The sequence below is a fragment of the Drosophila busckii genome, chromosome 3R, assembly GCF_011750605.1.
Source record: "Drosophila busckii strain San Diego stock center, stock number 13000-0081.31 chromosome 3R, ASM1175060v1, whole genome shotgun sequence".
NCBI classification, from domain to species: Eukaryota; Metazoa; Arthropoda; class Insecta; order Diptera; family Drosophilidae; genus Drosophila; species Drosophila busckii.
Window position 1 is genome coordinate 12,604,778 of NC_046607.1, and position 27,958 is coordinate 12,632,735.

The window sequence follows — 27,958 nt, forward strand, 5'->3', positions numbered from 1 at the left end:
CGCTGCATTTATGAGTTATTTGGAAAGTACCCAGAGCCAGAGCCAGAGCCGCGTCAACTGTTCGGGGCCGTTGCATTTTGTGACAGGGCCATTAAATTGTTTTGAGCCCTTGCTAATTTATCTGCAGCATTTGCCTAATTTATGTTATGGCCGCTTTGTATGTCTGTGGGCCTTAAATCATATTGTCAGTGGGCTTGTTTTTAAAGCAACAATTAGAAGATTTGTAGACCAGCACGCAGAAAAAAAAAAACAAAAAGAGTGAGAGTTGAAAGTTGGAAAATAAAACGAGCTGGGCGAATAAATAAAATTAACTACGAGTTGCGGTTACACATTCCAATTTGCTGTTGTTGCATTTTATGCGGCTGTGAAAAAGGCGGCTATGAAAATAAAGTGGCCGCCATGAAAGCGCCGCAAACAGAGCTGTGCACAGTTTGCAGCTAAAGTTGAGTGAGCTGCGTTTCCCCAGCAGCCCCAGCCCCAGCCCCTTCAACCCGCTTGGCCGCGTACCTTGCCTGGCTGCCACCCATACAGATTGTGGCATAAAAAATGCCAACAAATACAATGCGCAATACCAAAAGCGTTAAAAAAGAGCAACAAAGTTGTGCACAGCGCGAGAGTGAGATAGTGAGTGTGTGTGTGAGCGAGAGAGGTGAGCGCACAATAGTTTGCGTTTTAAACAAATGAAAAGCGCAGCAAACAAAACAACAACAGCAGCACTCAAATATACAAAATAAAAGCACAAACAGTTTTATTGAAGATTGCGAAACGCACACACCAATAAACACACACATGTATATTGGGTTGCCAACACACACACACACACATATGTATATGTTTATGTATATAAGGTAGCGCAGATACGCAAAAATGCTGGCAATCGAAATTCCATTTCCACTCTTTCAATTTTTTCTGGGTTTTCCCAGCTCGTTTTCATTTTTTTTTTTTGTGGCATGGACTCTGTGCGTAATGCCACTCGCTTATACATAGTGTATACAACGAAATAGACATTGAGCAACAACTAAACCTACGCCAACACCTACACACACACACACACAGATGAAGTGGGGGCGGCACGTGTTACACACACACACACGGATTAAGTCCACTTGCTTCAAATTTCGAAACATTTCACCATAATAAAGTGCGTTTGCCAGTTTGCCAGTTGTTGTTGCTGCTGTTGCTGTTGCTGCTGTGGGTCGCTGCTGTTGCCACCATTTTTTGAGTTATTTTCGTTGCTGCATTTCCGCTGAGCCAGCAGCAAAGGGCAAGCACTGTGTCATGGCAACTTTGAGCAGCAGCAGCAGCAGCAGCAACAGCAGCAACAGCGATGACTATAAAGTTGCAAGCTGCATCCTCAATATTGTTGCAAACACACACACACATGCACATGCTCACGCACGCAGCAGAATAATAAACTTATTTGCATTTATGATGCGCCTTTATAAATAATAAAAATTGTCCTGAACAAGACAGTTACATAACAAGTTTGACAGCATATGGAATGCTCTAAAAACAATTCTATGCAATTTGATAATCTTCAATTTGCATTTGTGAAATATAAAAACCTTACTGAGTCATTGCTTGAACTTAAAGTGAGCTTTAAAGACAACACCAAGTGAAATTAGTTAAACCAAAATGTTGCCAAGCTTTTAGCTCTACTCTTATTGTAATTGAGATTGCAATGGCTTGCGGCTGTAACTTCATCGCTTCATAATATTTCGAGCATATTGCGCAAGTTTATAGACTTTTTACAGTGGCTACGCTCGATCAAATTTCATTCAAATTGTATATAAAATAATACTGCATTATTACTTTTTATTTACTGCGGCTAGCGACATTTATAGGCGCATTAAAACGTAAACATATTAATGTTCGCTTCAGCTCCCCCTCCACACGCTGCCCTATATGACATTTTTAAACGAAGTAAGTTAATGAAAATATAAGCACAAATTTAAGAGAATTTTAATAAATACTGCGCAGCTTATACAAATAAAAATTGTAATAACACGCGTCTATATTAACTTTTTTTTTTAGTTATTAAACATGCATTTTAATATAATGCCGCAAACATAGTTGTAAATAATATTTTCAGCTGAAATTCTGCGAAATGAAATCGTATTTGAGTTTAGCTGTTTTCACAGCAGCTTATATTGAATTACATTCCAATTAAAATGAGCATAAATCGCATAGCAATATTACAAATGAACAAATAACTTTTAAATGTTATGGGCTATGCAACTGAATTAAACTGTATGCAATTCTTGGAACTTATCCTTATGCAAAAGCAAAGACTTTAAAATTTCAAGAAGTCAAAATGTTGTAAAAATTCTGAAAATTATATTACTATAGAGCTTTCAAACTGCTGCTGGCGACGCTCATGATCAGCAACAACTTAGCAACATTAAAGACTGGCAAAGCAACAAGCTGCTTAGCTGGACATACAAATGGACTGATAAGTTCCGAGTGGTCATTTGTGTGTCTAGCTGGACAGCTACAAATGTATACACTAGCTAAAGCTCATAGCCACACATATAAATATGCTCAGCAGACGAAAAAAAAAAAGAAAGGAACACTTGACCATAAACAAACTTTACACCTCACATTGTGGCGTGTGAAGAGCGAGAGCGAGAGCGAGAGTCTGAAGTGTACTGAAATAAACACTTGGCAATGCATGAGGCGACGGCGTCTGAGAAGAGGAGCAGCCTGGCAGCGACAGTGACAGCATTGTTGTTTGCTTGATGAGGGCACAAGGCCAAACAGGCGCAGGACAACGAGTCTCTGCACATCCATCCAGCCAGAAGGGTGCGAGCTAGCAAGTCAGACAGCTGCTGAGCGGCACTAATGGTCACTAAGCACTTTCAACACACACACAGAGACACACACACACACACACACATACGCAGCTTGGTCATTTGGGCTTGCAGTGCTTTTTAAGGCTTTTCAATATGCTGCGAATTAGCGCACTTTGGCTAATTAAACAGCGAAAGGTGCACACAGCATGTGGCAGGACAATCAATTGCAGTCGCTGGCACTCGATTGACGTCAACATGGCATGAAGATCACAGGACTGAGACCCAATCAGCAGCTCAAAACTCGAGCTCTGTGTGTCGCTTGTAACTGACAGGCGCTGACTTGAGGGCGTGGCTAATTATAAACACATTGAAAATTATAAAATCAATATACAATGTGCGCAAGCGAGCGAGACAGAGAGAGAGAGAGAAAAGAGAGCGAACGCTGACAGCCAAACAAACAGTCAACTAACGATACACGACAAGAACTTTTGTAGTCCTTGTTTCTTTGTTATCCTGCGCTGCTGACACGCTGCTGCCGCGTTGCCTGCCACTGCCACTGCCACTGCTTACGTATCGTTTTTATTTTTAAATGTGCAGGCAAATGGTTGCCATATGGTCCGAGCTGCTGCTTGTTGTTGTTGTTGTTGTTGCGCTTGACATGCCAACATGACCACAAATGAGATTCTGTCTACCTAAGTTACAACCCAGCAGCTCTACCTTGTGCGTAGGTGTGGCAGCCCGTCCTCTGCCTTCCCCTGTGCGTGTGTGTGTGTGTGTGTTTGAGTGTGGGTGTATATCATCAGTGCTGCTTTTGTTGTTGACGCCCTCACGCACAGCACAAGGCTGTCAATGACTTTTCATAAGGTTCGTTCTTTTTCTTTTTTTTTTTTTGACACTTTACATTACAGTGTCGGCGTCCGTGTCCTGTCTGCTAAGTGTGTGTGCGTGAGCTGCTGCGTTTATGCGTCTGTGTGCGTGTTGACTTTAAAGCCTACTACGCTGCTCTGGCTGCAAATTGAATATTAAATCGCTTTACAAGCCATCAATAATTTGCAATTAAGGCGCTCCCCCATTTGACGCTCTTTAACAGGCAAACAAACAAAACAAATGAACAGCAAACATTTCTCACACATTCAGTCAGTCACTCAGTCAGTCAGTTGGGCTTAGCTTAGAGACTGGCACTGGCACTGGCAGCTGGTAGATTTTTATCTTAAGCCCGCCTCACCGCAATTCAATTCCCCGGCGGTCAACGCAGCGCTCGCTCGATCGATAAACATGACAAACTTCCTGACTTTGTAATTTAGATTTATGCGCCCAAGCTAGCCCGCTGTTTATCCTTCTTAGCTTAGCAGTGCTGCAGTGCTATTTCGATTGAAACTTGGCGTTGATTATGCTTGATTTATATGACAGCTAGCCTCGCTCTCTCCCTCTCTATACACTCATGGGGGTTGACGACGTGTTAATCCAGCATCGAAAGCAGTGAAAGCAGCAACGACTGGCTGCATAGTTTTTGCTTTCATCTTGCTGCACAGGCAGCGACTTTAATTGCCGGGTGAGAGTGTTCGAGAACGAGAGTGTAAGTGACACCCACATAAATTGACGCTTTATGGGTATTAAGAAGTCAGCCAGTGTCAATCACAGTGTCCAGCTGTCAATCATTCAGCCTGAGTGCGTAAAAAAAGGAAATGACTCTTTAATGGCCGGCCATCAAAACTAGGTAGCAAAGCCAAAGAGCTCTATTGCCACTCTTTTGAGCAGCAGCAGCCTGTCGAGCTGACGAGCCATCGAGCCATCGGGCCATCGGGCTGACTGGCTGGCTGACTGCCTGGCGCTGCTGTTTGCCATTAGCTGAGCAGCAATGACTTTTTTAATGAGCCACAGTCGTTTGGATTGGGCGCACAACTGCGGAGTTTTTATGTCTCATTCTCACTCGTGCGCTCTCGCTCTCGCTCACTCGCTTTGATGATGATTTTTAAGCTGCTGCTGCTACTTACTTGTGTATGTGTGCCTGTGTGTGTGTATGTGTGTGTGGGGGGAAGCTGTTGAAATCTTGTGATGCATTAAAATTTGCAAGTTTTGACTTTGCTTTGTTCCGTTTGCCAACTGTGCTGGCTCTTGTTGCTTTTTCGTCTGTGCGTGTGACTGACATTTGTGTGTCAGTGGCACGTTTTGCATGCTTTTAGGCGCCATCACACCAACACACACACACACACACAGCTAGACATACGCATGCAGAATTTATGCAAATGTCGCTTTTCTGCGTAGCTGCTTCGCTTTTTTAATGAGCACACAGAGACGCACGCACACAGCCGCAATAACACACACACAGATACAGAGCGCAATGCAAATGAGCTGCTCAGCATGTGCGTGTGTGTGTATGTGTGTGTGTGTGCCCTGCGATTGCAAAGCAATTAAAACGAAATAAGCAAAGTTTTTTGCCCGACAAACAATTTGAGCAAACACACACACACACACACTCAGACTAGTGCATTGCTTAGCCTACTTTGGCCACGCCCATGCACACACACATACATCTCAATTAGCCAGTCAAGTGTTGCAAGTCCATTTGCCAATCGATCAGCAGCAGCTTAAAAGCCTTGCAAATGCCACAGCAGCAGCAGCAAAACCTTTCTGCAACTTTTGTGTATAAGGCGCTTTGCATTCGTTAGGCATTATGTCCTTGATCCTATTTGGCTATGCACACAAGCACACACATACACACATGCATGGTATGCGACAGGTGTGAAGGCCTCCGCACAGGACATGCATCAGCAGCTCTTAACACATTTGAAAAGGCCCCAAGGGGTTAGCGTGAGGGGCTGAGGCTGAGGCTAAGCGCAAGCAAATTGGTTTGCTTGCAATTTGTTACTTGGCATACATTGTTTAGTTAATAATGCGCCAGCTCCAGACAATACTTTAGTTAGCAAAGAAGCCATTATTGATAATTAATAAGACAGTAACAATAAAATGTATACAAAGAAATAATTATAGATTGCAGTCAAGCCGCTTAAGTTAAGTAAATGAATTCTGCTAAAGATTTCCCTCAATATGGAAATTACCGCAACTCTATATAACTGGCTTAAGCTGCTGGCTGCGAGTATTTTGACAGTTATGACAAACTATAGGCAGCTGAACTTTGAACTGGTAGCACGTGTTGCTTCACATGGCCGCTGGCTCGAGTCCTTTGCTGTTAATCCACGCACATAACAATGAGCTTGTTTCATTAATGGCCGCTGCTCAGCCGATAAGTCAATTTTGCTGCTTACTTATGCCTTTCAAGCCGCTTTCATTCGGGTTCACTGACCTCCGGTCAGTTGCTTATAGCCAGTTGCTGTCAAATTAGTAGCCAGTTACTGGCGCATAATTGGCCATGGCCCACGCCGTGGCTTTCAGCACACGAGTCCTGAAGATTTATGGAAATGTATGTTGCTCTTTATGCTTTAGGCCGAGACTTCCGATTTATGAGTGGACCATGCTTATAGATAAGTAGACAAATTGTTGAATTTATGCTACAATAAATAGCTTAAGCTTGGACAAGCTATATAAAATACGTTGAAAACGAATATTTTAGCTTCCAAAAATAGCGCACTACGTGCTTTGACTGATGGCTAATTTTATCTCTAACGCATAAATAAAATTAATTTATAAACAAAACCGTTTTGAGACAAAAAATGCGGGGAATTCAATTAGTTTCCCTGCTGCTAACAGTTCAAGTTGCAACATCGTATAAGTGTAGACAGAGCAGCAACAGCAAAGTTTTAAGCGCAAGCGAGATGCAAATAGCGCAACTTATACTTTGCTCTGTTACGACAACAGAAAACTGTTAATGCTTGCTTAACAGCAGCGACTGTTCCTGTTCCCAGTTTGAATGAAGGGGCAGTGTTGAGTATTATAATTTTAGTAATAACTGAATATAAAATTAGTAAACGAACAAGCTTTGCTGACATAAATTTCAAGCTTAATAGTTACAGTTAGTTTTGTTTAATTTTGTTAACATTTTACAAAATGAATAATTTATATGTTTTAAATAAAAATAGTGTAACTAAATAAATTTATATAAATGCTGTAATTTGCTTACATTTTAATATTAAAATAATAATAATAAGACTTTACATAATTTTTTGTAATTCAATAAAAAGCTGTGTGCAAATTTTATGTGTATAATAAAATATTTGTTATAAAATATTTAATATTTTAAAATTAAATTATTTACTAATTAATAATATAGCAACACACAATAAATAATACAAGATGCATCCTATATAGCTTCGTATCTTTCTCAGTTTGGGAAGAGTCAAACATGTTGCGTTTGTATTTTGGTATCGTTGGGGGTGGGGGTGGCGATGGCTGTGCGGCAAACCCGACGACCTAGTGACGAACATCGAAACGGTACTCGGAGTGCCGTTAGGTCTCTCATACGCATCGTATTCGCCGTTGTTGTCGCACGTACGTGTACGGATCGTCGGCTGAATAAATTTCGCTTTGCTTGTGCACAATCCGGCTTTTAATAACAGCTAAGCAGTGCATAAAGCTATTTAAAAATAACAAAGCATAAACAACAACAAAAAAAAGTAAGAAAAGTGTCACTCTAGTTTATATATAATACTTTGTACATGTGTTGCAACTAATTGTAAGCATCAGTCGTCAGCTAAGAGCAAGCATTAGAAAAGTTCGAAGAATTTATGCGCTAATTAGACAAGAGGCTGCGAAAGCTGCGCAATTGTGGACAGAGAAGCGGCGCGCCCCCTTGCAGCCGCGCCCATCAGCCGGCTACGGTTAGAGTGCGTGTGATTAGTACGCGTTGGTGTTGCCCCTTCCCGCGCCCGTACTCGTACCCGTGCCCAATTTACGTGTTCGTGTCGTCTAAGGGAGCAGGGAGCTGAGATCTAGTTGACGTTCCTTGGCATCTTTGGCAACGCTCGCGTAATTTCGTGTAAAAATAAACACGCGTAAGCGAAAAATTAAAGAGAAATGTCTTAAAAAGCCACTCGAAGAGCAGGCCAACAAAACAGTGCAGAAAAATCAAATAAGAATTGAAATTTAGGCCAAAAGCGGATTACGAAAATTGTTGCTGTAACAACAACGACAACAGTAACAACAGCAACAGCCAAGCATAAAAGAAAGATTTCGTCCTGTTTGTGTATGTGAAAAAATAAAAAAGTGAATTGCAAAAAAAGAAAGAAAAGAAAAGCAAACAAAAATAAAAAATCACAACAGCAACAACTGGAAGAACAAGAGAACATAAGTGTGTTGTGGCAATAGCGTGTGGCAAATAATTCATATGGAAATTCAAGTGTGTCATGCTGGCTCATTAACTCAAATCGTGGAAGCTGAGAGATATATGCCACGCCCCCACGCCCCTACGTTAAACCTTGTTGCGTGTTGGTTATCAATTAATTTTGCTGCCAACAACAGCAGCAGCAGCAAATAACAATAACAACAACTGCGTCTATAATTTTCGCACTTTAAACGCCAGCGACAAAAGCAAACAATAAACCAACAACAAAACGAGGCGAAAAGAAAGCCAAGCGAACTGAATTTAATGACACTGACGCCGAAGCGAGTTGCGGTTTCATTTTGTAGTTGTGTGTGTGTGTGAGTATCTGTGACTTCAATTAAGTGCATACGCCGCCGCCGCCCCCAGCAGCAGCGCCCACTTGCAGTTTGTCCAGATTGGTCGCGTGCTGTCATAATTTATCACAATTGTCAACTCGTCTGGCGTCTGGCAGTAGTAAGCCAAGCAGCCAACAATAATAACTTAAAACTTTTAACTAACTGCTAAAGTTTGTTGTTTGTTGCTCAGGCAAAAAACGCTAAACAAACATAAATTTAAAGCGCTCGCGCCGAAACTTAAGCTGCACTTGGATTAGCAAACGCAGCAGCAAATATTTTGCGGGTGAGTTCATCTCAAAGTTGGCGCAGCTAGTTTTGAGCCAATGGTAAGGGCAACAATAGTTAGCATAGTTTGCAGCAATTTATTTTTTACAGCTCGAGTGCTAGCAGGCGCTGTCGACTGCTGCTTGAGATAAATCTCTGCTGACATATGTCCTACGGTTAAATTTCAGGCTAAAGCTTGCAGGCAAGTGGCTCACTCTCTAAAATAAAAGAGCTACTTGCAGTTACCTGGACAACAAGGCCACAAGCTAAATTCAAATCTTGGCACAAGTCACCCCAAGCGAGTGCCTAAAAATGAAATGTGCAAGTACCGCAAGGCAGCAGCAGCTTAGTCTGAGCAGAGAGAGGGGATGAGGGACTCACACATATGCTACGCATAGTCGCATGTACTATATATATAAAAAGCAAATCACAAAATCCACTGCACCCCCATGCGATAAACTCATATGAATGCGAATGCGAATGCGAGTGCCGCCGCAGGATATTTGCGCAAAACGTAGAGTCCTGTACCCTAGACCCAGCCCCAGACCACACAGCTGCTCTAGTCGAGTCTATTAAAACAAATAGAAAGGCGCACACACACACGCACACACTCGCAGCTAAAATATGAACGAAACAAAGTAAAAATGCTGCAGAGCAAACAAAACAAAAATCATTGCGTATATAAAGTTGGCGCGTTTTATGGGGCACACGCATACAACTATAAGTAAGCAACAAAATCCAGAAATTTAGCTAACTGCATAGCGCAAAATTGAATTTTTAGCAAAATGCTTAAAGCAACAACAACATGAACATATATCATTTGCCATGTGTGTGTGTGTGTGTGTGTGTGTATTGTTTATAATCCCTGCACTCGTTGCTGCTGCAGTTAAACAATAAAACATGCAATATAAATTTCAAGCGAATTTCTATTGCAATTCTATGCGTAATAAATTTTAGTAGCTAAGCCTAAAAGCAAAAGACACATTTTATTGTATTTGCGTATTGTTATTAAATTTGATTAAATTATCAGACAGCTCACGTGCCTGCATTTAAGCGCAAATGAATGCCAAAAGCTCTGGCGCATTTTCCAATTAACGAAAATTTATAAATTGTCTGCGTGTTTGCCTTCAGCATTGCAATTATAATGCAACTGCCTGGCCCAGGCACGTACAATTAAATCTCGGCCAGACCAAAGCGCTACCTCAACATGGAGTTGCAGTTGCAGTTGCAGTTGCACGTAGGCAGCAGCCAAATGAACAGAGTTTAGTATGAAATACTTGCTACGCAGTCACGACTTCGACTCGCTGGCGTCGTCGTCGTCGTCAACGTCTTGAGCAATGTTTGCATTTAATTTCAAGTTTTCTTCACTGATTTATGCATCAGTTCGACAGTCGAACGATTTTGCATATTTATTTTGCATCTACGCTACGCAGCGAACGCGCTGCTTGGGGTTGGGGTTGGGGTTGGGATTCGGCATAGCTCTGCGATTTGTAGGCTCCACTGTCATTGCCATGGCGATGAAGCCTAAGCTGCTGCCAAAGATATTTGTAATTCTAATGCCATCAAAGTGTTTCATTGATATGCGCTATTTGCATATGTCTGTGTGTGTGTGTGTGGGTGTGTGAGCTGTGAGCTGTGTGCGCCCCCTTGCTGTGCCCAAATAATCAGAATCTCTCAATTAGAACTCATTGACCTGCAAGGCTGAAAGATTTGCAGACACAAACGCAGCTAGATCTGTCTCATTACTCAATTATTGCCATAAATAATAATAATGCGACGCTGGCTTATCGCGATGTGCTAATTGTTTTTGTGCAGGCTAATTGCTTGCAATTTATGCGTCAATTGGATGGGGCGCAGTCAAGTGGGCGTCGACTTGAGTCGCTGAATTTATCAATGTGCTGAGCATGAATGTCGAAGTAAATGAAGCGAGCATGCAGCAACGAGCTTATCCCCATGTCAAACATACTTAAGCGTAAACACACACACGCGCACACACTCACACAGCGACAGAAACAAGCAACGCTTGTTAAGGCGCCTGTAAACTTTTATTGGCCTTTAAAGCAATAGAAAACACAAACAGGCTCTGAAGCGAGAGCTGCTGCAAATTTCCAATTGAATTGGAAATCTGTATGTGTGTGTGTGTGTGTGTATTAACATGGCCATGACTAGCAAAGCAGCAGCAGCATAGCCATAAAGGACAATTGGCAATGGTTAAAGCAAGGACATGCTCCCCTTGCTAACGGCTCTTTGCATTTAGCAGCGAACAAGCGACAAGCGCACAAAACAATAATGCATTCTCTCTATAGTTTGCTCCTGCTCCTGCCAAAGGACATCAGCCAGCGCTCGAACGCTGACCAATCTGCAGGCAGCTTCGATTAGTGCTGGCTGCTGGTCATCTAATTGGCTTCCTATGTTGCGATTTTACCTGCAGATGCGCTCCCCCCAAGCGCCTCCACACTCTCCAGTGGCCACAATGCGCGAAGCATTTGCATTTAGATTGAATTCGTCTGCTAGTTCGCCTCGTATTTTTATTTTCCTGCGCGCTCTATCCATAGCCATGTGTCTGTGAGTGATGCGCAGCGCAAGGAATCAGCAAAAATATATAAAGTTTATATATATGTAGTAGCTATCGATGGCTAATGCCATGGGAAAAATTTTGTTTGCTCTGCACTTGCAGCTGGTGGAATGCGCTTAGATAAATCTTAATTAAATACATAATTCGTGTTTATTATGCAAATATTTGTAGATTTATGTCAGCTTGATAATTGTTGCTAAACGAGTTTTGGCTTTTCTTCGAATTAATTAAAATTTATTGTTATGGCTTATTTATTGATAAATGCAAAGAATTTTTGTCAGCTGCCATTTGAGAAATTTAATAAATAAGTGCATGAGTTTGAGTGCTCACATGGCAAGTGCTCATAATTGAAGAGCTCTATAGATAGCAGACACACACACACACACATACACTCATGTATGTATTGAGTTTGTGTGTGTGTGTGTGGAGCAGTTTCTTGCATCCTTGCAAACTGCTTGTATCCCTTTTGAATAAATTAATGTCAGAAGTGCTTTGGCTTTGGCTTTTGATTTTGATTGATGATTGTGCGCCTGCATGAGCAACGACAACAAAGCCATCCAACCCAACGCCCCACTCAAGCCACCCACTCAAGCTATGTATGTCTGATCCGCAGCCACTCGATGCTCGGTTTTGGCTAGAAGCGAATGTCGTCGCTTGAGCTTGGGCTCTGGCATTTGCTTGCGCAGCTGATGAGAGAGTTGGAGGGTGTGTGTGCATAGAAATTACGCATAAATAACCAGACATGAAACTAACTTAGCTCACTGCGTGCTTGCAGCTTGCCTGCCTCAACTTGGTTTGTCTTGCCTTGGCTTGCAATTGGCTTTTGTCAGCGCCTGCATCATCATCTTGGCCTTCATCCAGCCAGCAGCATCAACAGTCGCTGACAAGACCAAAACCCCAACGCAAAAGCAAACTCAAACCCAAACTCAAGCCAATGACAGACAGCAGTACTTACAGCCAAAGGTACACGCACGTACACCTATATATGTATACGTGTGCATGTGTGTGTGTGCGTTTATCTGTCGCATTATAGAGCCATTGTATTAGTCAGGAGTGGCATCAATCAGCTGTTCGGCGCTCTGTGGTTATCGTTTCGTAAAAAGTACGTTCGTTGTCTTTTGTCAAATGCTGCTGCTGCTGCTGCTGCGTGGGCGTGGCTGTGTAATCAATTACATGGCTTCATTAATCATGCAAAATACCAACGGCAAACGTGCATCAACAGCTTCAGCAGCAGCTTCAGCAGCAGCAGCATCAGCAACTCGAAGGCAAACGAAATAACATGCGGCTTATTGATTTTATCCTTATCTCTGGCTGACGTCATGTTGGTTTAAAATTAATAAATTTTATAACAACAAAAAAGCCACAAAAAGCAAAGTAATGTCAGCTGCCGAGGCCGAGGCGCTGAAAAGTCCCTTGGTAAAGTTAGTAGCCATTGTCTTATGCCAGTTGTAAATATAATTTGCATAATAATCTGAAGCTGTGTCTTTGATTTCACATAAATACGACAGACATGTGCACTCAGCAGGCGTGCGAATATGAGTATGAGCTACTGTGAGAGTGTTTGTGTGTGTGTGGAGTATTCAAGGTTAATTTGTTCTGACAAGAAAGTTTGCTGGCGCACAAAAGTATGCTAATATTTTGACATTTCGTAAATTTTGCTTAAACTTGAAATGAAAATCCACTAATGGAATTACGCTTTATATATACTATATACACACACACACACACACACATGATATGTGCATACTAATGTAATGTTAGCAAAGCTTACGCCGCTCAGTTAGTCGCTTGGGCTGTTGGTTTAATTGCTCGCCTGCAATATTTTGTAGCAGAAACTTTAAGCTCAATGTGCCCACATTTAATGCTTGTGGCTAGTCTTATCTGCTGCTGGCGCTGCTGCTACTTTGGCTTTTATCCTGTTGCGCTTGTTTCACATTTTGTTGGTCGCTGTCATTTCATTTTCGGGTCCTTTGGCATTGGCTTATCTGAAGCGACTGGAAGCCTGTGCGACGCATTTTATGCGCCCTAAAAATGCAAATTTACGTGCTGGCTTGAGCCGTCAGGTAACTTAAGGGCCCAACGCTAATTATGTGCAGCAGCCTTGCTCAAGTGTTTTCGTGTAGTGGCTCAGCAGGCACAAGTCGTAGTTAAGCAAGCGGATTTAATGGCCTGTTAAGCTCAAGGCACACTCTCTCTCTCTCTCTCTCAACTCGCTGCTGCTGCTGCTTGTCACATACAAATGCCAATGTCTAATGCCATTTTTGGAAATTGACAGCTACATGACAGTGCTTACGACTTTAATGACAGGCACAACATGCGTGCGACAAGCCCAAGCGATGGGGTTGGGGGGTGGATTCATCGATGACAAGCCGCAATATTTTATGGGCTTTTTTTTTTCATGCGCTTAAGTAAGTGCAGCTTAAGCCGGCCACAATGCGTCGTCGTCAACTGTGCTTCCCACAGAGCTCACAAAGCCATAAAGGGGTGTGAGCCACACCACATGTGTGCCCCACATGCAACATTGTGTGGCAGCCACACAACAGTCAATGAGCTCTGAGCGTTGACATTTGACACTTTGAACTGCGTTACAAATTGCAAGCGCGTCAGCTTAAGCCGCAGTGCAACTGTCAGTTGCCAAAATGATGGATTTGAAAAATAATCAAATAAATTATGAGCCGTCGAGCAGCAGCAGCAGCAGCAGCAGCAGCAGAGAATTTTAGTTGGCTGTGTCTTTGACATTTATTCCCATTATACAGTTTAGTCTTACAATTAAACTTGCTCGAGTGTAAGCTCGTTTGATATTTAATAAAGCAATGCGTAGGTAGCTGCAGTAAATACATAAATCATTTCGCTTTGCCTTTTTTTTTTTGTTTTTGAGGCAGCCTAGAAGAAAAGCAGCTTTATTATAAGTCTGATTTAAAGAGCATAAGCTGCTACAGTTGCTGCTGTTTATGCTGACCATAGACTGCCATAACTCACTGTCAGTGTAGGTGACAGCAGAGAGGCTGCAGCAACTTTGCCTGTGGCTTAACTACGAGACTAGTAGTAAAAACAATTCGCAAAAACTGCTTTACATTGAGCACACACACACACACACAATGAAATAACAAATGCTTTTAAATGATACATCAACTCTGTTGACTCAAGCAGAGCGCTTGTGGTTAGAACGAAAATTTAAAATTTATATCGAGCTTAGAGCAATTTTCTTTAAACGAATCAATTTGCAAATATTTAACATTTATTTTCCAAATCTATTGATTTTGAGCAAATACAATTTTATAAAATAAATTTAAGCTTAACTTTGATGTCGTTTCCAAGAACAGTTTACTGCCCGACCAGACGGCTGTCTGGTCGCCCCAGCAGGTCTAAAATTACAGCCAGCTGCAACTTTATGTCTGCACATGGCATAGAGGGCAATGTGCTTGGCTTTTAATACAACTAAAAAAGGCAAACTGCAGTCTAATTATATATCACTTTAAGTATTTATACACAATGTATGCCAATTGGTTTTCGCTACTTTTTTATGGCTGCAGCTTAATTTTTAGCAGTTGCATTGATTTACAGCAAATTTTTCGCTGCTTGCAATTTATGCGCGTGAATCAAATTATAAGGCAATTAAAGATGCAAAGTGCAGCGAATAAAAACGCAGCATGCAACATTGATTACTATTATTATTTGTTGCAAGTGTGCGCTGTTTGTTGCTGCCTGTTGCAAAACTCTTTAATTAATTGAAAAAATTGCTTTTTTCTTTCAAATTTAATACGCATTTTAATATGCAAGCGCTTCAGCCTGCAGCAAAGTGCATGTGCATGTGTGTGTGTGTGTGTGTTTGGTGTGGTTTGTGGCTATTATGCAAATTATTTATTGTGTGAATGGAATGTAAATTTTTAATTGATTTGCGCAAGAAAAAAAATACCAAAAGTATGTCACATGCAATTTTTTGTGGCATGCCTCGGCTTGCCGTGCGTTAAACTTTATTAGAGCAAGTGTAAGCATAGTTGTAGCTGTAACTGTAGCTGCTGCAGTCAAACTGTTGACATACACGCACAAATTGGATTTACTAACGAGTTAGCTGAGCTATGGACCCACTGCTGTTAGCATTGTGGGCGCGGGAGCTCTGACAGTGGCCTGCTGTTTGTCACTTTTGGCACTTTTGTTATCGTGGGCATGTTAGAATTGTTGTTGCTCCCAACAAAAAAAAAAAGGAACACGCGTTCGCGCCTGTTATTTATGGCTTCGATTATCCCCATACAATAGGCAACACTGCAAGCGTAGGGAGGCTGCTAACCCGCCCCTCCCTGCCCCGCAGCTCACCGGGGAAAGTGTTTGCCAATAGCAAAAGCAAAAGCCTGGCAACGAGTCAGTCAGGCAATAAAACAAAACGCACACACGCGCATTTGCCCAAAGGAGGTGCCTGCTCCAGTGTGTAGTGTATAGCGAATGCCTTTTTTTTTACACAGCGCTGGGAGTGGTAATGTGGCTTGGAGCCTGGGTTAGGCGTTAGGGTTCGGGGGTTTTGGGGTCAAAGGCAAGCGCAAAAATCACAGAAGCAGCACAAGGACATGCCGCTAGGCAAGGCAACCAAAGAGGCTTTGCGTATTTTCAATAGTTGCCATTGTGTAGACACACACACACACACATACATAAAGTCGCACGCAAAGAGCACTATACAATCAAAAACACACAAGCACACACACACACACACATGCAGCGCACACTAGGACAGCGGCAATCTGTGTGCTGATTTCAACATTTGAATTATGATTTTCATGTGGCGAACTTTTAGTTTGATTTTCGCTTCGTTGCCGAGAGTTGAGCGACAAAATTTATATGCGCCACTAATGCGGGCACTTAAACTATACAAACAAAAAGGCTCTCTCTATGTGTGTGTGTAACTATGTGTGTGTGTGCTTGTTGTCGCTAGAGACTTTTGGCCCTGGCCATGTGAAAATGACTGGAATCGTATCGAAAATCAAAGGTCACTTTTGGGATCAATTCAAAAGGAATTGCCGCATTCAAATCGCTGCGAGGCACTTGTGTAAATGCGCACACATACACATACACATGCACATACACATACACACATAAAAGAGAAGGAAGAGAGACACAAATACTTGTAAGTGAATGTGGAGGATGTGGCTGCCATAGATATTCAAACTAAATGGCGTCATCTATAACATGAGTATACGTATTTGTCTCACTCTCTCTATCTATCTATGTGTGTGTGTGTGTGAGCTTGTGTGTCTCTGCTGACTATCGATAGGAAATGAATTTTAATGATTACCAAAACAAGCAAAGCAACGCAAAAACATGAGACTTGACTACGGCTTGTTATCCACTGTCAATAGGGAATGCTCTGATTGCTTGTTGTTGTTGTTGCTGTTGTTTTTCTGCTGCTCAGCGACTAGAAACTTTGCACATTAAATTGTTTACTCATAGATAGATAACCAAGCCACAAGTTATCTCAACGCCCCTGCGCTTGACACTGCCCGCTCGACTTGCTTGGCAACAGTTTTCCTTATGTGCCTACTACGCATTTTTGTTTGAAAATTCGCATTGCAAAATGCATTTCCAGGCTGTGGCGCGTGCTATGCGTACGCCTATATAATTTCCCCGCATCAAGCATTTGCAGCTGTTGGCAATATGTCAAGAATCTGCAAATGCTTTTTCCAAATGCCAGCCACGTTTGGTGCGCATTTATTTATAGCGCAGCTAATTAAAAATCAACTTTCGCTTTGCCGCGCTCCAACAAGCACAAAATGCAAAAACGCCAAATACAAATGAAAATGCAAATGCAAATGCAAATGCGTTGCTGTCATTTTGTATTTATGAATATTAATTAAATTTGCTGCTTATTTTTTTTGTTTCGCTATTGCAACACATGTCCAATACCAGCTGCAGCTAATTAGCAAGCCAGCTGTATAGCATTAGCTTGGCCAACACTTATGCTTAAAGCTTTAATTGAAATTCAGAGCGTTAAAGCTGCAACATGTTGCTGCAACTGCTGATTGGTAAGTATATTAAATACGCATACGCCATGTGAGCAGCTTTAAAAGGGCAACATTTATTATTTATACACATGTAAAGCATGTGTGTATGTGTGTGGGTTTGGGTTTCTGATAAGAGAATAAATAATGAAAGGCAAACAAAGTCAGTCACAGCAGCAGCCTGACATCAAGACAAAAGACCAAGCACAGCTCAGCAGCGGATTCGGTCATGTGTTTTAATGAAATAAGCGTGGGTCACGCCCATCCACAGGCGCTGGCTTTAGCTTTAGCTTTAACTTCGACTTGGCTTAGTTTTGTTTTGTTCTGCGGTTAGACTTTGTCCTACCTACGCAGGTGACAGCAGCTGAAACTTTAAGCAAACATTGGGGCTGCTGCTGCTGCTGCGATGTGAGTTTAATTATTAAACGCAAGCTAAACGCAGGACAAGCGCTTAGTTTAAAAGATTAATTATGCAACTAATGACAGCCAAAAAATGTATTTTAATAAAAAATAAAATAAGAAAAATGCAAGAAAGCGACGCAAACGTTAAATAATTGTGTGCGGGCGGAAACAAAAAATTCCAACCACAAAAAGGGTTCGAGGACCAGCAAACGCAAACTTTGGGTCACATTTGGCACGTCGTTGTTGTTGTTGTTTTGTTTGTGTGTGTATGTGTGTTGTTGGGTTAAATGTTAGGCATTGAAGAATATTAATTGAAGGATTAGAAGGCGTTCAAAGGCAAATGCTGTAATGCGGCTGCTGCTGCTTGCCAAACTCAATTCAATTTAAATTCAAATTTTAGCTGCTGCCCAGGACTACAATCACTTGTTAATGCTAAGAGCAGAGCAGAGCAGACGCTGGTCGTTGCCGTGGGCGCGGGCGTGGCCTGGCATGTGCAAATATATTTAGAAATTAAAAACGTTTAATTTAATTGCAGCTGCGCTTAATTTAAATTGCAAAAAAATGTTCATTGCTGACAAATGCCGCCTCATTAATATCAAACAGAGTTCAACAACGAACTTTAAGCAGCAGCAGCCAGCCAGCCAACAAAAAAATACGTGAATACAAAGCGCACTGCATGACATTGCCGGAGTGTAAAGTTACGCCGTACTGCTGACTGTAAGCGACAGCAGTGACACCTGCGAGTGCTGCACGCTTCTTGTCAAAATTAAGGTAGATTTGCTGGCTGGCAACCACAGGCGTTGACGCCGCCGCCGCCAGGATATGCGCCAAACAACCACAACAAGCAGCTGCGTCGCGTCTTTCTCGCTGTTTGTCTGTCTGTCTGTATTTAGATGAAGCCGTCAGAGCGCGTGGAACTGTTTTGGTTGGCAGCTTCTGTGAGTGACAGCCAAAGGCCACAGTAATTTTACCACAAGCTGGTTGAACTGCTGCCAACTAAAAAAGTTTGATGTAATTTTATATTTTGCAGTGTTAAATATCAAAACAATTAAAATATGTATTAAGCACTTCAAAGCTGCTGGTAATTGAATGCTGTAAAGTTTTGTAAATTAATGCGCTTATAATTTATATAAGCCACTAAATTTAAAAATGTTTTAGTTGTGTAAAAATTATTAAAGCAGTAAATCGAACCAACGCTTTTAGTGACAAAAGCAAACATGAAAAAACATGAAGCACTTTGCATATGAATAGTGTGTGCGTGTGTGTGTGTGTGTGCTTAAGTGTGTGCATTTAAATTGGACGCGTGCCCAACTGTGCGACTGCCTTCCTGGCAAGTGTTTTTTTTATGCGCATACCAAAATATTATAACAAAATAATAAAAATACAAGTTACGAAACTTTTTATCAGCCATTCAGGCCAAAAGGTCAACGCATAAAAAATGTGCACAATTTGTAAACTATAATTCAAGTGTGAGCAGCTCTAATAATTTACAAGCATTATTTTATAATCGATAACAAGGCAGTTAATTTTCAATTTTTTGCATTTATTGTCTAATATTAGCTGCAGCTCATTATTGTTTATCGCTTTTCTTTTATACACTTTGCCAATTAGTGATGCTGCTGCGGGGGCAGCTTAGGTAAACATATTATAACAATTAGGCATATTTCATTGTCTGATTGATTTCGATTTCCTTTTGTTGTACTAATTAGTAATTTTATTGCTGCTGCTTTTGTTGTTATTGTTAAAGTTATTATTAATCTAATGCGTCTGAGCGTTGCGCATTTATTTATGATATTTGCTTGTATTTTTTTTCATCAGCTGCCGGATGCTGTAATAAACGCATAAAGGATATAAATGAGCTGCTGTTTGTTTAGCCCTCAGGCTAAGAGACACACACACACACACAAGCATAGAGACATATATAGACAGACACTTAACGGAATGAGGTGGCGGCGCTGTGAACTCTCACACTATTTGCTCTTATTTCAGCTGAAAAGGCAACTAATTGCTTACTTACACACACACACAGAGAGAGAGAGAGAGAGAGAGACACATACAAATACATAAAACTTATTGCTTGCCTGGCAGCGTGCGCGCATATTTCACAAATTGCGCATACGACATGTTAAACGGCTGGCACAAGGACACACACGCACAAAGTAAACACAAGCTGAAAGTCAGTTACAAGTCGCTATAGAGCGCATTATCAGGCTATAGTGTTGTTGTTGTTGCTGCTGCTTGATGCATGCCATTGTCATAATTCAAGTTTTATTTACACACACAGACACACACAGACACGCAACGAAAGTGAAATGTGCTTTGAGTGGCGCTAAAAGTATGCCGCGTGGTGTAATCACATACATTGTGAGCTGGGGTGGGGGCTGAAGCTTCCTTGATGTGCTGCCTGTTGTGGCACTGACAGCAGCGGTACTTATGCTTGTCAGACACACACACACACATAAACAGTTGTATAAAAAGTTGGAGTGAAATTGCAATCGCTTGTTGTCTGTGTCTCTGCACGTCTCAGCGCCCCTGCTGCACCCCCCTCTCTAGCCTGATAAGAACGATGAGTTGTCACTTAAGCTTGCACTATGTCTAGCAAATGTTTGCACGCGTTGACTGCAGCTAAATTTATATTCTATATTATTTTATTTCGAATTTTTATGCGACTGCTGTTAGCCGGAAGGCGAGTTATGCGTCTTTGACTTTATGACACATTTGCGAATTGCAGTGCGAACGCATCAGCCATAAGGACAGCTTGCATGCTCTTTGGATTGGGTTGGCTTGTGTTGGGTTGGGTTGGGCTGCTTGACTGGATTTTATGCGGCGTTAAATCTTGGGGAAATTGTGTCACATTATGATGAACATTTATGGCCAAACTGAGCATTGCCTCATAAATTTACGCGAGCGCGCCTGTCTTACGCTGCTGCTGCTGCTGTCTGGGTGGCGGCTCCTTGACAGGACTTGAATTAAATATGATGGAGTAGCTGTAGTAATTTGACAAGAGTCTGCCCATCTCTCAGCGCAGCTGACAGGTGAAAGCTGTAAGCAAATGTTGTTGCTTGCCAATCAATAGCCCAAAAAACAAGCAACAGCAGTAGGCACCTGTACAAAGGCGCCGACGCTTAAGCCTACAACTTAACAGCAAACAGTGTTAGCGCGTGTTTACTGTAGCTGAGTAAAAATACATGAGTTAGCCGCAGCGCGTGTGCGTTAACTTTGATTAGTTTGCAACTGAGAATTCATTTATAAATAACAGCGCTGCAGACTGACATTGCAGCAGCTGCCAATAAATGTCAATAGTTATGCACACACACACACACACATACACACAATTACTAAAGCACAAAAAAACAAGTTCTATGGCTGTTGATCTGTTGCTTTCGACATATTCATGCGCAGGCAAACTTTTTTAATTAGCAAATTCTACCTTTGCTCAAGTTATAAGCAAAAACTTGCGCGCAGGACACGCGCGCGCAACAGCTGCTCGAGGCAGAAGGACTTGCAACGTCGCGCGCAAGTTAATTAATCAGTAATAAAATATGCCAACTAACTGCTGAAAGAACAACTACTTGCATTTGTATTTATGTGCACCTTTTTGTTTAGAACGTATTTGCTAATGAGCAAACTTTTGATAGCACTAGATAATAAATAAATGTGCGCAGCATTTAATGCTTAAGCAATAATGTTAAAGAGCGAGTCAACGCACACATGGACACAGCTATGCTGCTGCTTGCTTTATTAATTTCGCTGCAATTAAAGCAGCAACGCAACATTTGGCTGGCCAACCCCGCAGTCAGCTTATTAGCTGGTTCAACAATGGAGAGAGCGAGAGACTGCCATAAATCTTTAGCCTTCTTAATTGCGACTCTCTCTCTATTGCAACGCAACATTAATCACACTTCATCGAACTGATGGCCACACGCGCCACATAGCATCGTAAAATTCTTACCCTTTATGCGTTCAATTTGTTTGTTGTGCCGAATTTTTATTAGCACTTTTCATATTTCTAGCAACAACAACAGCAACAGAGATTGCCTGTTTTTATGTTTGTTTGTTTGCTGACTGCTTGAGAGATGTCAAAGGCTCATGTATTTTGTTTTGCTTTTCTATTTGCAGAAATCAACTCTCGCCTATGCGTGCCCGAAGCCTGCAGACAATAAAAGCGCCAAGAAAATAAACACATGTGAAGTATCCTGTGCTTCGACGATGGCAATTGGAATGTGCTTTTTTTTTATGGAGCCCCAACTTCAAGTTGCTAGCGAATTGAATTGAATTTCAACTGGGCTGCATTAAAGTCTAAAGCGGAAACGGAAACGGAAATAGTGAACACACACATACAAGCACGTGTAGTAGCTGCCTGTTTATTATCGTCACGTCATTTGGTGCGCTTGCCATATCACAATAACCACACAAACACACACACACACGCACACATGTGCTGCAAGCATTCAAGTAATTGTAGTTGTTGTTGTGGCCTTGCGTTTCGTAGCTTTGACAGTTTGGCCAAATTGAAGTTTGCTACATAAATGACGAGACGCAATGACAGCAATGCAGCTTTCAAAAACAGCACACGACAGCAGCAGCAGCAACAGCAACAACAAGGGAGCAGCAGCAACAACAACAACAATGCACACACATTACCAGCGACAACAACAACACAACACACATCACAAATCACGAACGAGGTGGACACTAAGAGCTTCAAATATCGCAGCCATGTTGCTGCTATTTTTGCTGTGTCTGCAGTTCACCCACGCCGAGGAGGAGTCACAGGATTTTCAAAAAAACAGTGAGTAACAAAAGAATGTTTAATAATTAGTTGCAGCAGCTTTAAAGCCTAACAAAATGCGCAAAACATTTTGTGCAAACTTGCAAATCGCTCGACAACTGCCAAACTGCTTATCAATGTGCGTTTCTTTTTACTTTTACCCAAAAACTTGCCAACGAAGCAGTTTTGGCTAAACAACTTTATAATTTGCAACGACCAGCATATGTGTGCGTATGTGTGTGTGTCTGTTGGCTACTGCTTTTTACGATGCCATCAACTGGTTGTAGTTGCTGCTGTAGCTAACCTTGAGGCAACAACAACTGTAGCAGCAGCAACATCAGGCAAATCTCATTTCCCCAGCGGCCGTCTCGTAAGCCCAAACCCCGCACGTCTCGTCAGTGCCATCCACTTGAAAAACAAATCATAATTCGACATTGGCATCAGCATATTTTTCTTTCTTTTCTTTTTTTTTCTCTGCTGCTGCTGCTGCTGCTGCTGCTGGTAAGTTTGCTAAGTTGGTGCGGGTCCATGTTGAGCTGCTGGGCACAATTTATGACAGGATTTGCACAAGGCGAGACACATTTTTGTGTTGGGCACACACATTTTCTATTTCGTTTGGCATTGAGGCGCGGGATTTTGTAGTAAATTGAATTTCGATGCCAGAGCTAGGCTGCCACTTAGTGCTGCTGTGTGCAGCATTCAATTTAATTATGGTTAATAACACTCAAGAGCTTCGAGACGTTCGAATTTGAGAAATTCCAGTTGTAACTTTGGTTAGTTTTCCTTTTAAGCAATTTGCCAAATGCTCATGGGGCTTTAAGTGGAATTCAAATGTGCTGCTTAACGTTGCCACATAAACAACACATACACTAGCTAAAGATAGCTATGTATGCATGTGTGTGAGTGTGTGTGTCGCCTGGCGATGTCTTCTGTTTGTCGCATGAATATTTTCATCATAATCGCTGCTATTTTTATGTTCACAACTACGACTTCTTACACTGTGCTTGTTTTATATGCACACACACACACACACACAGACACATAGTTACACTCACACTCTCAATCTTGTGTCGAATTGAGGCTTTTGGCATTAACATTGAATTTTTGTATGCAAATCTCATGCTGCTCAAGCTTTGTTTTCATGGGCAATCAACACGCTCAATAGTCAAACGCCCTGCTCTGAGCTAGTCGCATGGGCGTGGCGTTTGCTGCACAGCAGTTGGTCCGCTGTTCGCATTCGCTCCTCATCAGCGCATCATTTGTGCGCTAAATTGATTTTTTTTGTTAATTTTTATGAACTTCAAAGAGAATAACGCACTCAGCACAGTTCAGTTGAAGGGTGCGCAGCACTTGGGCTTGCCCTGCAGCCAAATGCGACACACACACACGCACACATGTGTTGTATATGTTGCAGCATAAACGTGGAAATATTTCTCAAATATATTTTCATGCATACATATATATTTATTTATAAACACGCGCGCGCTCGTTCGCAGTGTCAAAACAACGTCACAAACAGATTGAGTGTGAGCGAGTGAGGGGTGTGTGGAACGCAATAGCGCCACAAGTCAAGTGCAGCAAAATAAAAAAACGAGCGCGTAACATTGCATTTTGTTGCTGCTGCTGCCAAGATGCAAAGTTCAATTTCACATGTGGAAAATAACAGCAGAAATATTATGGGGAGCAAAGAATACAAAAATACAACAGAGGAAGCACATGTCACACTGCTGTACGTGCAGGCATCGAGAGCTGGATGCTGGATGCGGTTGCTATGGAGCTGAGAGTGGGTGAAGGCGCCTTGACAGACGACAGCAAGTGTAGGCAGTGCCTGGTGGGGAGCGGGTGGTAAATAAATGGGCGAAAACAGCAAAACTGACAAACACAAATAGATGGCAGCGTATGTGGGAATAGCGCAAAACTGAACTGAGAGAGAGAGAGAGAGAAATAAAAATGTATGCGTTGCCATTAAAGCAGATCGAAGAAGAATAATGAAACGACTGCCGCAGCTCATCGACAATGCCTTCAAAATAACTGCATAAACATCTAGAGATTGCAAGAGCTGGATACGAACAAATTTATAGTACTATAAGCATATATCAACCGATTGCAAGCGGCAATATACGAAGCGAAACAATAGAGCGAGAGAGACTTCAAGTAAATTCTCTTTGTACTGCATTTGCAGTTGCAGTTGATTGCCATAAATATGGCCAGCACATTTTAGCAGCTTCTCTGCTCTATGAGCTCCACTACTGACCAGCGGCGCACTCCACTTCCAGAAAATAAAGCAACGGCAACAGCAACTGGCCCACTGGCTAGCGGCAACTGCCACTTCCTGTTTAGCGCGAAATTTCAATTATGAACAAACATGAGCGCACGCCCCTTTTTCTATTTTTTTTGTTGCTTGAGCAAACTATGCAGCGTTAGAGACATTGGGGCCATTGGGCCTGGAGAACAACAGCAGCGCGCAAAAAAAAAATTAAATATTTGAACGAATTTCGTTTAGCGAAAAAAGAAAAAGGCAACTTTGCTTGCTCTATGCTCCACTTTGATGGGCGTTGGGGCGTGCACTCGTGCAGCTGTTTCATTTCACAAGTCTAGGCCAAATATATATGTATTTGTATAGCTGTGTATCTGTGTGTGTGTGCAGAGTTATAAGTTAGTGCGCCCGCTGACTACTCAAACGTGACTGTCCAAAGTTTTTCAATAAACTTTAACAAGAAAACATTAAAAAGCCACAACGTCGAGCGCATTTCCATTGGCAATTACATTTTGTTGCTGTTGCTGCTGCTGCTCGGCGAAAAGTCAAAGCTTCAACTTCATAACGGCAGCAACTAGTTGTGAGCCACGCCCCATGCCCATGCCCATGCCCATGCCCATTTGCCCATAATCAAGCGCAACCCCAGACTCTCAGAGACTCTGTTGGCTTTTAGCAGCAGCCCGCTTTGTTATTTTACCGACTCTTGGTTCGCTTGGGTGTTGTAATATAAATTTCACATAAAAGGCAAATCTACAGCACATCTTGTGCTGAAGCTGAAGTTGCCGCCACTGATGCCACCCGCGAGGCTGAATGTTGCACCACCATTCAGTTAGTGCGCATTACGCGGCAGCCAAACGAAATAAATATCATTTTATGACTTTTTAACTTGCTTCGCCTGCGTTGATGCTGCTGCTGCTGCTGCCACTGATGTTGCTGCTGCTGCTGCTTCTTCTTCTTATGCTGCTGCCCTTAACAAGCGCAATAAATGCAATAGCTAGAGCGCAGGGTCAGGAGTAGCTCGCCTTAAACACTTATATATCTCTCGCTAGATATTTTATAGTCTACAACTTCCTTTTAATGACGATATTTTTAGCTGCCCCCCAAACATTTGCATTTTGCACTTGATTGAGCTACAGCTCAGCCCAGCACCGCTCGCTTGTTTGTGAGTAATGCTTCCGTTAATCAGCAAGCTGGTTACACCACCCCAACCCCAACCCCAACGAAACGCCCCAGAGCTCGCTGACTCAAATGCCAAAGCCAGCGCCGCACACAACGAAAAAAAAGGTGTGAATCAACAATTGGCGAGACTGTGTTGCTGTTGTTGTTGTCAACGTTATTTGGCCTTTGCCTTTTCTGCTTTATGCTTCGCTTAACGGTGGTTTATTTTTACGAAATTAACCCTTTCGGCCATAAGGCACTCATAAAAAATTCAATTTTATGAGCGCTTTTCATTTGGCCACTTTTCCCTTTTTCGTCGCGCTGCTCCAAATGCCAATGCCATTAAAAATAAAAATGACAATGTCAGTGGTCAGTGGTCTTTGTATTAATTCAAGGCTTCGTACTTTGTCAAGTACTTTTAGCGCTAATAAACTCGCCTCTTATCTTATGACTAACTGCTGCGTTCTAGATAGTTCGACTGGCCCAGACAGCGCTGTGATTCATCTAGTCACGCCTAGCAATATACATTGAGGCACTGCAGCAGGAGCAGCAGCAGCAGCCACGCTTCAGTGCACGCAGTCTTTGAGCCTTTTATCGCTCTACGGCATGCGCTTCTGGTCAGGCTAATGTAGTTAGAGCCAGTCTGGGCTGCCTGCCTTTGTATTTGGTCTATGTGCTGTTTACGTTTATGTTTGGGCAACACGCCTTTATGATTTCTGTTTGATTGCTGTTGCTGTTGCCGACGCCAACAAGTAAGCGCCATTAGTCACACATTGTGCAAGAGGGTTGGGATCTCTGTTGTTCGATGCTTTGGCGTTCAAGTGGAAAATTGAATTTATCACTTGAACCAACGACAAATCGCCCCTTTTTTTATTATTGCTGTGCTGCTTGTTGTTGTTGTTGTTGTTGTTGTTAATTCGCAAAAACAAAATTCCATGAAATGTTGTTGTCGGCAAATCTATCTGAGACACGTAATCAACTCGTTTGTGCATATTTTATGGCAAGCAACCCCCTACACCTAACTCACACTCTCTCGCTCGCTCACTCTGCGCTTCCCTCTCTCTCTCTCTCTCTTTAGCACATTCATTTATTTAGCAACATTTTTCGCTTGACGGCGCTTTTCTTTGCGCGTAGCCCTCTTTGTCTAACGCTTAATTGAAAATTAGTCAATTGTGGGCGTGTGTGCCTGTGTGTGTTTGAGCGGATGTGGGCGTGTGCGTGCAGTTGGCCAGTTGCTTTGCAATTTGCATAATTTGCATTTTTATTAAATTTTAATTCATGTGCCCAGTTTAAGCTTAGCAAAAGGCCCAGCCCAGTGCGATTAGGCGCTGCATTTGCATAATATGCTGCCATAAATTGTTGCAAATTGAAAATGCCAAACTGCTGCAGTAGTTGTAGCATATAATAGCTGCAACTAAATGCCATAAATATAACGAGTGCAGAGTAAATAAATTAGAGCGCATTACACACATATTACATTTGCTGCATTTTAAGTCTGCATTTCGTTTTTGGCAGTTGCGTTTTATTTATCGTCAACTGGCCATAAATCTACTGCTGCTGCTGTAGTTTGTCAGTTGGGCTTTTAATTAAAAAAATTTTAGTTAAATTATTGCCAGCCGCAAAAATATTTCATTTAATTTGTGCGCCACACACAAATGCTAAACATGCTAACGAAAATATTTTAGCCGGACCAAGACACACACTAAACTGATTTTATTGGCAGCGTGCTTGTAAATCTAAACACACACGCCCATAAGTATGCAATACTACGCATAAACTAGTAGACTTATGTGTCTGTGTGTATGTGTGTGTGCTCAGTGCTCTCGCTACATGACTGAGTCGTAAATTTGCATATTTCGCATATAAATATAAAAGCGGATTTTGTCGCTCAGACGTGGCAGCGCCAGCGCCAAAGCAACCGTTGAAATGTTGTTGTCACTGCACACAAATGGCCAAAGAAGCGGGCTCCAAATATAAATAAATAAAGGGCAACAGCAATGGCAACGGCAACGACAACAGCAACGAGCAATAGCAATAGCAAATAAATAAAATAAGATGGCTACAAAATTGCCAAGCAGACACTCTCTACATAGTTTGTTGCTGCAGCATGAGGTGTGGCAAGGTTGCCGCCCCTTTGGC

The 27,958-nt window shown here is 42.1% G+C and overlaps 1 protein-coding gene across 5 annotated transcripts in view; it reads left to right on the forward strand.

Annotated features, from left to right (window-relative positions):
• The first annotated feature begins 7,219 nt into the window (after nt 1-7,219).
• Nucleotides 7,220-27,958, forward strand: part of LOC108603283 (neural cell adhesion molecule 1) — a 53,089-nt gene continuing 32,350 nt past the window's right edge. For 4 of the 5 annotated variants that reach the window (XM_017991949.1, XM_017991947.1, XM_017991948.1 and 1 more), the window contains exons 1-2: nt 7,220-8,688; nt 21,753-22,425. In XM_017991949.1, the coding sequence (XP_017847438.1) occupies nt 22,176-22,425 (250 nt within the window). In that variant the 5' untranslated portion in view covers nt 7,220-8,688; nt 21,753-22,175. The remainder of the gene's footprint in view (nt 8,689-21,752; nt 22,426-27,958) is intronic. The other variant, XM_017991946.1, reaches the window with a different exon arrangement.